At 64.9% G+C, this 10,902-nt stretch overlaps 2 protein-coding genes across 11 annotated transcripts in view; one reads left to right on the forward strand and one right to left on the reverse strand.

The window, feature by feature from the left end:
- The first annotated feature begins 63 nt into the window (after positions 1-63).
- CTU2 (cytosolic thiouridylase subunit 2) lies at positions 64-9,818 on the forward strand. Of its 7 annotated transcripts, none has more exons than XM_075009166.1 (15): positions 64-150; positions 828-902; positions 1,964-2,042; positions 2,138-2,197; positions 2,864-2,924; positions 3,478-3,587; positions 3,981-4,255; positions 4,687-4,822; positions 5,329-5,460; positions 5,827-5,918; positions 7,018-7,124; positions 7,373-7,520; positions 7,642-7,708; positions 7,992-8,050; positions 8,246-9,818. In XM_075009166.1, exons 1-15 carry the CDS (start codon positions 89-91, stop codon positions 8,316-8,318), a joined length of 1,536 nt encoding a protein of 511 aa, XP_074865267.1. In that variant the 5' UTR covers positions 64-88; the 3' UTR covers positions 8,319-9,818. The 7 variants fall into 7 exon arrangements, with proteins under 7 accessions (XP_074865267.1, XP_074865273.1, XP_074865272.1 ...); XM_075009170.1 differs by lacking the exon at positions 64-150 and adding an exon at positions 194-501; XM_075009167.1 differs by lacking the exon at positions 64-150 and adding an exon at positions 194-474.
- A 10-nt stretch (positions 9,819-9,828) lies between these two features.
- Positions 9,829-10,902, reverse strand: part of PIEZO1 (piezo type mechanosensitive ion channel component 1 (Er blood group)) — an 89,709-nt gene continuing 88,635 nt past the window's right edge. For all 4 annotated transcript variants that reach the window (XM_075009165.1, XM_075009164.1, XM_075009163.1 and 1 more), the window contains 2 exons: positions 10,610-10,802; positions 9,829-10,225 (listed from right to left, as the gene is read on the reverse strand). In XM_075009165.1, the coding sequence (XP_074865266.1) occupies positions 9,976-10,225; positions 10,610-10,802 (443 nt within the window). In that variant the 3' untranslated portion in view covers positions 9,829-9,975. The remainder of the gene's footprint in view (positions 10,226-10,609; positions 10,803-10,902) is intronic.

A 10,902-nucleotide genomic window follows, 5' to 3' on the forward strand; every position in this document is an offset into this window, starting at 1 on the left:
GCGAGAGCGGCGCGCCGGAAGCGGCGGCGCTGCGCGTCACGTGGGGAAAGGGGAGGCCGGGTGCGGGGGGGGCGTCGCTGGCGGAGCCATGTGCCAGGCGCAGGAGGAGTACGGGGGCTGCCCGCAGCCCCGCCGGCGGCCGCGCGTCACGTGAGAGCTCGGCGCCGCGGGGGAGGCCCCGCCCCGCCCCGCCTCCCGGGCTCCGGGACCGAGTCTTGCCAAGCCGGGCCGGGCCGGGGGACCCTGACCCGGGTTATCCTCCTGGCCACGGCTACCTCAGCCTCTGTGCTGAGTACAGCCGGGCCGGGCCTTCGCCGCCCCCACCCGTACCTGGGTGAATAGCCCCAGAGGGCCGCAGCCCTGGTGCGGGGGAGGAGGGGCGGCAGGGTGCCCCTGGCCTGTCCGCAGCCGGAATCACACCAGCGACCCCGGCGGGCGTGGCGCAGATGCCTGCGGGTCACGCACCTGCCTCTGGTTGGTGCTTCGGAAACTGGACTCGGTGTAATTGACATGTGCACTGAGAATTGTGCAAGCAGAGCGGGTAACTGGTCGCCCCAGGGACTAATGGCATCGAGTAGCCTGTTACCGCTGGGTCACTGGCTGCGCTACCCACTCGCATGTGCAGGCAGCATTTCAGCCTTTACGCTTTGGTCCCCAAGTAGTTTCTCACAGGGAGCCAAGTGTACTGCACAGGTCTGTCCGACCTGTTCTTACGAAGCGCCTGGTGTGGTTAACACATTGAACCCAGCAGTGGGGGGTCTGCAAAGCTTTTCCCTTGAAGTTGGTCCCTGAGTGATAATCTGGTCTCTCTGATGGTCTTTCCCCAGCTGTGCGCAGAAGTGCATGAAGTGCAAGGAGGCCTCCCCTGTGTTAGTCATTCGTGTCGGCGATGCCTTTTGCAAGTAAGTTGGGTGGGAAAAGAAAGAGCCGTAGGGATTTGCAAGAGGAATCGCTGCTCACACGGCCAGCACGTTCCCACCTTTAGAACCTTGTCTGTTGAGCCGTATCAATCCATTAGAAATAGGGATGTTTAGGATAAGGACTGGGAGAGAGAGTCGAGCAAAGCTAGCTCATAAAATCACACCGGTTGCGTGCGGCAGACTGAACTCATTCAGGCGTGTGGGGAGATGCCTTGAAAGGACCTTGCTTTGGGTTTGCATCTGTTTGATTCTGCAAAGACCCTGTCACTAACATTGCAAGCAGGGATGTTGCGATGCTGGGCACTAGTTCTGAAGCAGTGGGGGTGAGCGTAGGGAAAGAAGAGGATAATTCCTTTTTTTTTTTAAATTTGGAAAGCAAACAGATCTAACCTGCTCCATATCATTTTTATAAGAGTCTTGGAAGCCAATTTGTTTGAGCTCTGCAGCCCAGGTTTCCAAATGCTTGGGTCTGCATTTACGTGGCCAATGCGCAAATGTACCACTGCAACTAAGAGCATAGCTCAAGCCCCTGCACACACACACACGTGATCTCAATTTGCATTTAACAGTCTGCACACATATGCCTTCTGTCCCTTGCTCTGAGCTCGCTCTACTTACATCTCGTCTAACTGGACAGGTTGAAAAGCAAAACCTTTTACACTGATACTTGTCTTTATACAACTGAACTACTTGCCTGTTGCAGTTTCATTTTGTTTCAGTGTTTTGGCTCAGAAAATACAAGAGAGAGCTTGGGAGGGATTCAGTCCAGCAAGCTCTAAAATGGATCTCCAGAGACTTCTAGGGCCCCACACTGGAGTGGCTTTGCTGTCGGACAGTAGTTAATTGATAACATTTTAAGGGGGACTTACTGACTGATTTTGTTCTTGGACAGAGTACAAGGCAGCTGCCTGTGATGAAATCAAAGCTTTGTTAGCAGCAAGAGGCAGATGTCTGGTGCCTGTGTTGCTGCCTGACAAGGCTGGGCTCTCCCATCCGGTTGGGACTGTGGTTTCTGATTACGCACGTGTGTGTTTGCTTCCCAGGGCCTGTTTTAGGGAATATTTTGTTCACAAGTTCCGTGCGATGCTTGGGAAGAATCGTGCCATTTTCCCAGGAGAGAAGGTAGAGTTGCTTCTTGTGTAAGGGCAGGACAGGTGTGGGAAGGCAACGGGGAGGCAGAGATCGATGGTTATGCCTCTCTCATATTTCCCTTATAGGTTCTTCTTGCTTTGTCAGGCGGACCAGCTTCCAGCTCAATGCTTCAACAGGTGCAAGAGGTATCTGCCCTGCGGCGCACCATGGAAACATGTTAGCCGTTAAGGACTAGGGAGAGTAGTTAAACAGTGGAAGGAGCAGCCCCCTGGGCCGGATATGGGGTCTGGGAATTGGTAAAGGGGAGGCTGATGAGCTAATAGAGAGGTGGAGCTGGCTGAGAGCCCCTGCTCTGGGGGTGATGGACTGGACATCCAGGAGGACAATGTGCTTCTGCAGGACCCCAATGTCTAGATTGTATTAGTGCAGTGACCTTGTACTGCTCCTCGGCCGGACTCACAGCTCTTGCCACATGCAGTGCCATGTTCCCAGGAGGTCAGATGCGTGCAGCCCCTTAGGGAAGCCCAAGCGAGGGGGCATCTAAGCCAGGCCCACAGTTGCTGTGACTCTGCGTCCAGATGGGGCCTGTGAGAGGCCACGTCAGTGTCTGTCTGAGCAGAATGGGGTGTAGGTTACAATTATCTGGCCTAGGTGAGGGCTTCAGCCCTTCGGAAAAAGCAGCTCAGGGTACCTAGTTGTGGCATTAGCAAGAACCGCGCTGTCATCTCTGCGGGGCTGCCGGAGTACCTCTGACTGACTCAGCTCTGCTGGGTCCAGGGGGTGTTGCTAAGACACATAACCGCTATGTACGTCTCCAGGCGCCTGGGGCTCATTCCCGTTTCTCTTCTCAGGGGCTGAGTCGGGAGACAGCCAAGAAACTGCGATTTATACCGGGCGTCGTCTTTGTTGACGGTAACACTGCACGTGGCCCTGCTCTGTTCCCAGCCCGCGGTGCACGCCTGGCTTTGGGCCAGCCTACAGCCAGAACTGTCTGCTGAGACTGGCCTGCCCTAAGAGCGCTGGGTGGCGGAGAGGCCCCCCTCATGTGCCTTCCCTGGGGGAGGATTCATCTCAGGTTCTGCAGCGTGGATCTGGGCTGCCCATGGAGAATCCAGCTCCTGCCTGGTGGGGCGCTGCTCTGGCTGCCTGTTGGAAGATGCAGCGTTACTGGGACCTGCTCCCCAGGCTGTACTCCTGTTGTAAAGCAGAGGGTGGCTGCAGTTTGCCCCATGGCATGCAACCCTAAGGCTCTGGGCAAGCTGTCCAGGAGGTTGGACAAGGCCTGTGGGTGCCACCCCTTGTCTTGGAGAGGTCCACCTCCCCACCTGCTGCCTTGGTGAGGAGGGTCCCTGTGGCTGCATGCCTTTTGGGTGGGCTGGAGAGTCCCGGGTTACCCCCTTCCCGCTGTGGAGACGTCTCTCCTTTGAGGCAGCTAATTCCATCCGGTGTTTCGTTTGCTGCTCAGAGGGAGCCGTGTGCGGGCAAAGCGTGGCCGAGAGGGAGGAGACGCTGCTCCAGATGGAGGCCATCCTGCGAGCCTCAGGGTTCCCGTATCACCTGGCCCGGCTTGAAGAGGTAGGGGGATGTCACAGCGCCGGGGAGCATTGCAGGCTGGGGGCTGTCACGCTGGGGCACACTCTGGGCAAGAGATGAGGTGCACCAGACCCTCGGCTCTGCTGTGATTTGAGGGGCCCCAAGGGGCACAGCAGGAGCTGATGGGACTGTGCTGGGCCTGGCGCTGGGACAGGGCGCGAATGAGATGGGTATTGGAGAGGCAGCCTGGTGTGTGTGCGGACCTGGGGCTAGGGGACCTGGCCTCCAATCCCTGCCCTGGCGCAAGCTCCTTGGGGCCAGAGGCTCCGTGGGTTCTGCCACCTCCCAAAGCACCGGTCGTGGTGGGGGTCCTGGAGGCCCCTTGCGGTCGCTCACAGTGGCTGACCGGGTCCATTCTCTGCTTGCTCCGGGCAGGTGTTTGACTTGCCCAGCTCCATCCTCCAGCGCATGACCCCAGGTCCCACGGGCCCCAGGCACAGCTACAAGGAGGCGGTGGAGGGCTTCATCCGCCAGCGGCGGCAGGAGGAGGGCGGAGTTCGGGAGACGCTGGCTGTGCTCAGCATGCGCGATGTGCACGGCGCGGAGGGGCTGGCCCAGCCGCCGGCCCCGGCCCACACTGAAGAGCTGCTCCGGCTCTTCGGTTCCCTGAAGACGCTGACGGCGAAAGAGGACCTGCTGCAAACCCTGCGGTGAGCTGGGGGAAGGGGGCAGGGCCCCTCCCTCAGCCCCTGGAGCGGGGCTGCATGCTTTGCCCTCCCTGAGCCTGCCCTGCCGGGGAGGCCTGAGGGGCTCTTTTCACTGTCCAGCCCCTGCTCTGCAGCTATGGGGCTGCAGCTCCCACCCGTGGCAGTGTCTGCCTCGCCTCACGCTCTCAGGGCCGGCCCTCAGCAAGCTCTGGGGCTCTCAGGCTGGGCTGCCCAGGTGCCTGTGGAAGTTGAACTCGCTTGGCGGGGGCCCATGGGAAAGCATAACCCTGCTCACCCACCCCCAGCCACGTACCTTGCGATCGCCTCCCCCTCCTGTGAGAGGCGCTGGAGGAGTTGGCAGCTGTGAGGAGCTCAGTGTATGCGACCCGCCCAGGGCTGCACCCCTCACTTCCTCCCACCCTCTTCTGCTTCAGGACCCACCTGATCCTGCACACGGCCAGGGCCCAGGGCTACTCCAAGGTCATGATGGGAGACAGCTGCACCCGCCTGGCTGTCAAACTGCTGACCAACCTCTCCCTGGGACGGGGAGCCTCCCTCGCCATGGACACAGTAGGTGCAGGGGCTGGGGCTGGGGCGGTCACCTGCACGCAGGTGCCTGAGCTGGGTTGGATTCACCCATTACCTGGATTTTATGGTCAGCCCCTTGCCCCAGCCAGAGGCCTTGGTCCCAGCGCTGCCCGCCTGCGTGCGGGGGGGCTGGGGGGATCGCAGGCCTGGCTTTGCTGCACTCGGGCTCCCAGGGGCCTCTCTGCTCTGCCTGGGCCGCGGCAGTAACGCAGTGCGGTTTGCTGGGCTCAGGGTGAGAAGCTGGTGGTGTTAGGCCTGGCCTGCTGGAGTCGTAGCTGTGGGCACCCAGGGGAGGGGTGGGTGGAGTGCGCTCTGTGGAGCCCAGCACGGGGTCGGCGTGCTCCGGGGAGCCGGGTGGAGCAGCCAGGGGCCTGGCGGGGTGTGAAGGGCAGGGGTGCTGCTCACCAGCCCTGCTCCAGGCCCACGTGCAGGGCGGCTGGGTGCCTGGAGACCAGCCCCTCTTCTGTTCCGCGCCCCCCACCCCGCAGGGCTTTTCGGACGATCGCCATGGCGACGTGGTGGTGGTGCGGCCCATGAGGGAGTACTCCGCCAAGGAAATCGCCTTCTACAACCGCCTCTTCGGCGTCCCCACCGTCTTCACGCCCGCCCTGGACACCAAGGTGGGGGAGCGGCCCTGTGTGCCTGCAGGGGCGGGGCGTCCCATCGCAGCCAAGCCAGGGGCCTGGCAGCCCTGATGGCAGCCAGCGCCCAGGGGCTGTGCAGGCACGCGGTGCCCGGGTCCCAGGGGGCACTTCCCAAAGCACCTGCCTGCCGCGATCCCTGCCAGGGCCGGGCCCGGCCGAGGTGCCTGTGGGGAGGCGCTGGCAGGCTATGCCAACACCCCCCGGGCGCTGCTGAGCTGGGCATGGTGCCAGTTCCACCCCCAGCCTTCGACCCCCACTGGGAATGGCCCGTTGGTCGGCTGCCAGCACCGAGGGGCTGGGGCTGCTGGTCCAGGAGTCTGTATCTGGCTTTCTCCCCCCAAGGCCCTGGAGAAGGCCAGCATCCACCGGGTGATCGAACGCTTCCTCTATGGGCTGCAGGCAGAGTTTCCTTCCACCGTCAGCACCGTGTACCGGTGAGGGGGCAGGCAGCTCTGGGGTGCACAGCGAGCCTGGGCCTGAAGTGGCATGGTGGGGTAGAGCCCATTGGCTGACCTGTGTGTAGGGCCTGGGGGTGGGAAGTGGGGGCTGAGGGTAGTGAGGGGCACCAGTAGAGCAGTGTGTGGGGAGCCCAGGGGTGTGGGGAGCCAGGGGGGCACTGGTAGAGCAGTGTGTGGGGAGCCCAGGGGTGTGGGGAGCCAGGGGGGCACTGGCAGAGCAGTGTGTGGGGAGCCCAGGGGTGTGGGGAGCCAGGGGGGCACTGGCAGCGCAGTGTGTGGGGAGCCCAGGGGTGGGGGGAGCCAGGGGGGCACTGGCAGCGCAGTGTGTGGGGAGCCCAGGGGGGCGGGGAGCCAGGGGGGCACTGGCAGCGCAGTGTGTGGGGAGCCCAGGGGGGCGGGGAGCCAGGGGGGCACTGGCAGCGCAGTGTGTGGGGAGCCCAGGGGGGCGGGGAGCCGGGGGGCACTGGCAGCGCAGTGTGTGGGGAGCCAGGGGGGCACTGGCAGCGCAGTGTGTGGGGAGCCAGGGGGGCACTGGCAGCGCAGTGTGTGGGGAGCCCAGGGGTGGGGGGAGCTGGGGGGCACTGGCAGCGCAGTGTGTGGGGAGCCCAGGGGGGCACTGGTAGAGCAGTGTGTGGGGAGCCCAGGGGGGCAGGGAGCCAGGGGGGCACTGGCAGCGCAGTGTGTGGGGAGCCCAGGGGGGCGGGGAGCCGGGGGGCACTGGCAGAGCAGTGTGTGGGGAGCCAGGGGGGCACTGGCAGCGCAGTGTGTGGGGAGCCAGGGGGGCACTGGCAGCGCAGTGTGTGGGGAGCCCAGGGGTGGGGGGAGCTGGGGGGCACTGGCCGGCCAAGGTGTGGGGAGCCGGGGGGGTGGCACCGGCAGAGCAGGACACTTGGGGCTGGAGCAGTGGGGGATGTTGGGGAGAACAGGCCCAGGATCCAGACTGGGGCAGTTAGTCTGAGATCCCAGGGTCGCTCGTGGGGACTTGCCCTGGGGGGCCCGGGCTGGGCCTGGGGGAAAGGGAGGCCGTCTGCCCCGGCTCCTGCACTTACCGCTGTGCGCCCCCTCTGGGCTGCAGGACGGGCGAGAAGCTGAGCGCGACCCCTGGAGACGCTGGCCTGGCCCTGGGCGCGCCTGAGCCCGAGCGCTGCCAGCTGTGCCTCTGCCCCCTGGACACCGCCGTGGGTAGGTGGGAGCGCGGCTCACGCAGCCCTGGGGCCTCCCTCCCCCACGGGATCTCCTTGGGCCAGTCTGGAGCTGGGCCCCAGCGCCCCTCGGGGTGGGGCCCCGGCCCAGCAGCCTGGCAGAGAACCGGCCGAGGACTGAACTGGCCTGGGCTGTGCCCAGCCGGGGGGGCATCTGACGGGGTTGCGGGGGCCTGGTGGGCGGGGACCAGATGCGCCGGGCTCTCACCCCCTCCTCTCTGAGCGCAGAGGAGGGCTCGGCTCTGCAAGCCATCCTGGTCTCCGAGCAGCTGTCCCACAAGAGGCTGCCAGCTGCGTCGCCCGCTGGGACCGGGGGCTGCCTGGGGGCAGAGGCGCAGAGCAGCGGCTGCTGCTGCAGGAACACCACAGCCCCAGGGTAAGGAACCTCCGCCAGAACGAACTCGCAGGCCGCCGCTCCCCTGGCAGCCGCGCCACCTCCCTGCTACTGCCCCAGCCAGCTCCTCGGCCCGGTGCGCACTCAGCTGCTCTCCCTGCAGGGCCGACAGCCGGGCCGACTTCCTGCCCCTGCTCTGCTACGGCTGCAGGCTGACCATCAAGGACGCGGTGAGTCCTGGCCGCTCGCAGCTCAGCGCTGCTTTAGGGACCTGGCAGACAGGGCTGCCTGGGGGGTGTGGCAGGGCTGTGGTCCAGGTGTTGTTTCCTTTGGATCCCTGTGGGCGTAGCTTGCCCTGCCCCTGCCAGGGCTGAGAGCCAGTCCCGGGGCTGGGTGGGTGAGACACGCCCTGGCGCTGTGTGCCCTGAACCTGCTGCACCTGCAGGGACCCTGGCAGCGCAGGAAGGGAGGGCGCTGGGGTTGGCCCATCACTGCTGCTCTGTTCTGTTGCAGATCTGCCTGGGGAGCCTCCCCAGCTACATCCACTCGGAGGTTGAGCGCAGGAACTGCAGGTATGGGGAGGGCCCCGTCAGTCACCGTGCTCCGGCAGCCTCTGTCCCTGGGGTGTTGCAAGGCTCCCAGCTAGAGGCCTGTCTAGAGCGGGGCGGCGCAGCTGGCCTGGAGGGCTAAGGCAGAGGTGGACTCTCGTGGCTGGAGCTGGGGCATGGCAGGGAGCCCCCCAGCACTGAGCGGATGTTGGTTTCCAGGGCCGCGATGAAGCGGGAAATCCAGGAGTTCTTGCTGGAAGATGAAGCTGTGAACAGGGCGGGTGAGAGCTGATGGCTGGGCAGGGCCCTCAAGAGCTGCACGCTCCAGCTGTTGGGGCCCAGAAGAAGCGCGTCTGCCAGCGAGCAGCTGGGGGCTGGGCTTGAGCCCCAGGGGTCCAGCTCCAACGCATCGGGCCTGCACGTTTCCAAGGTGCTGGCCCAGCTCCAGCCCTGGCCTGGTCGCTGCCTGGGGAGGTGGCAGCAGAGAGCCCCCCCCCCACCTTCTCCTTTTAAGGACTGTTCCTAAGAGGACTCAACCTGTTTGCCCCCTCGAGGCACAGCTGGCTGGGGGCCCCACGGCCCACTCCGGCCGCCAGAGTGAGCCAGGCTGGGGCTCCCTGCACAGAGGCAGAGTCGTCCCCCAGGGAAGGGAGCAACAAGGCAGCTGTTACTGAGCTGCAGAAGTGCCAGGGTCAGCTGCTGGCGTCTGTTATGAGCCCGGCAATGGCCACTGTCCCGTCCTGCTGAGCCACTGCCAGGCTCTCCCCTCTTGGGCTGGAGGGGCTGCCCCTTGCACCGCAGCCGGGCCGGTGGTCGTCTCTGCTGCCGCTTCCCCTGCCCTGCCAGCACCACACCCAGCAACTCACCTGCCTTGGGCTTAGCAGACACCCCCTCTGCTGGCAGCTGCTCACAGGCAGCCCCAACTGCTGGCCCTTGGAAGCAGCAGCCCCGGCCTCCTGCCCAGGTGTGCTGCAGAAGAAGCTTTATGAGCCACCCTCTTCCCCAGGGTCCCAGTGCCCAGACTGCTAGCAGCCCCCGGCGCAGTCTGCCACGCACAGAGGCCTTGCCTTGGCTTTTATTAGAGATCTGTATAAATAAACAATTCGACTTTTAAAAAAACCTACAGTCCAGCTGGCATGAGCCCCACCGCCCCCAAGCTGCCAGGTGGGGTGCGAGGATTGGTGAGCCCAGTGCTGGCTGAGGCAGCCCCTGGCGAGCCGCACCCACAGTGGGCATCCTGGGGAGCTGACTAGTGCTGGCCTGGGGTAAGTATTGCTTTGGAGTGTCAGTGCAGCTGGCTTCGGGGGGCTGGGCGTGCCCTCAGCCAGCTGGCTTCGGGGGGCTGGGCGTACCTTCAGCCAGCTGGCTCGGCTTGGCCTCACCGGGGCTGGAGGGGGCATCCCTCCTTCCTTCACCTTTTCCCAGCTGTGAGCAGAGTAAGTTTTAGGTGCAGCACCCCTGGACCCAGGCTGCCCGTTGTGGGCTCCGCCTGTCAGCTGAGCAGCGTTTGAATCTCTCCAGGTGCCTGCCAAATGCTTGGCTCCCAGGGACGCTGGTGCGGGGGGCAGGTGCTGCAGGGCCCAGCCTGGCTGCAAGAAGGCACTGGGGTGAGGCCAGAGCTGGCGTGACTCCCCCAGCTGCTGTGGCGGGAACTGGGGGGTCTGTCCCTGGCTGCTGGAAAAGGCCATTTGAGTTGTAAAGCGGGTAAGAAACTTCCCCTTCAAAAGCTGAGTGCAGCCTCCCCCCCCGGCCCCCCGTTCGCTGCCCTTGGGGGGTGGCACTGGGTGCGGCTCAGAGCCAGGCCGGGGGGGTCCCCTGCTGGGAGGAGGGCTCACGCAGTCCCCTGCCCTCTGCGGCAGGGCTGGTTTGAGGCCTGGGCTGTGGCGCTCCAGGAGCCTGCAGGGCCCTTGGCTCCCAGCCCCGGCGGCGGCAGGCCAGGGCAGCGCCCGCTACTCCTTCTCCCGCGTCCACTTGATCATGGTCTCGGGCGAGCGGTAGAGGAAGATGAGCTTGGCGTAGAGCTCCTCCTCCAGCTCCAGCTCGCCTGTCTCGCGCACCAGGAAGATGTCCTGGCACAGCTTGAGCACGCGGTCCACGCAGGGCAGCTCCTCGAACATGATGGAGTGGGAGATCTCGCTGAAGAAGCCCCGGACGAACTTCCCGATCACCAGCACGATGGACACGTACAGGCCCATGATCCTGGGGGGTGGAGGGTGGTCAGTGCAGGCTGCTGGGGGTGGGGGGGGGGTGGCCCTTCCCCACGCCTGCTGCTCTCTGGGGCTGGTGGGCTTTGGGGGGGGGGTAGGAGTGGAGGCCCCTGAGCGTGGCTGGGGGGTCCAGGCTCTGCCAGCACAAGATGCAGCCCCCACAGGCCTCTGGCCCTGCACACCCAGACCCAGGCCACAGGGAGGCTGGTCTGGACCAGCACGTGCCGCCCCCCCACCTTCCCACACCCCCCTGGGCTGCCCCCGACCCCCAAAGAGCCACTTGGCCAGCCTGGGATCACCTCCCCACAAGCCCCGGGCTGGCTCCAGCAAGAGCCCCTGGCGGGGGCTCGGGCAGGCAGGGCCCCGCAGCACTCACCCGTAGCCGGCCAGGAAGCCCAGGCTGGGCGGGCTGACCTTGTCGCTGAAGATCACCATGGGCAGGATGCTGCAGCCCTGCCGGCAGTCCGCCAGCCGCACCACCCACCACTCCAGGAAGCTGTCGCCGTTCCCTGGGCCCGTAGGCTCCCGCTTCAGCTGCACCTCCACCCCCAGGTAGCTCTTCTCCTCCTCTGGGCCAGGCAGAGAACAGGGTCAGGTGCGCCCAGGCTGGGCCCTGGGCACTCAGCTCAGTCACCCCCCCAGTAGCCTTGGGGGGGGGGGGGGTCATGC

This window comes from Carettochelys insculpta, chromosome 14, assembly GCF_033958435.1.
Source record: "Carettochelys insculpta isolate YL-2023 chromosome 14, ASM3395843v1, whole genome shotgun sequence".
Classification (NCBI taxonomy): domain Eukaryota; kingdom Metazoa; phylum Chordata; order Testudines; family Carettochelyidae; genus Carettochelys; species Carettochelys insculpta.

Excerpts from the sequence above, each read along its gene's own strand:
- CTU2 (XM_075009166.1), top strand. The coding sequence starts at position 89 with ATGTGCCAGGCGCAGGAGGAGTACGGGGGCTGCCCGCAGCCCCGCCGG. Across the intron at positions 2,925-3,477 it reads GGGCGTCGTCTTTGTTGACG|AGGGAGCCGTGTGCGGGCAA; the intron begins GTAACACTGCAC and ends TTTGCTGCTCAG. Across the intron at positions 7,709-7,991 it reads GGCTGACCATCAAGGACGCG|ATCTGCCTGGGGAGCCTCCC; the intron begins GTGAGTCCTGGC and ends GTTCTGTTGCAG.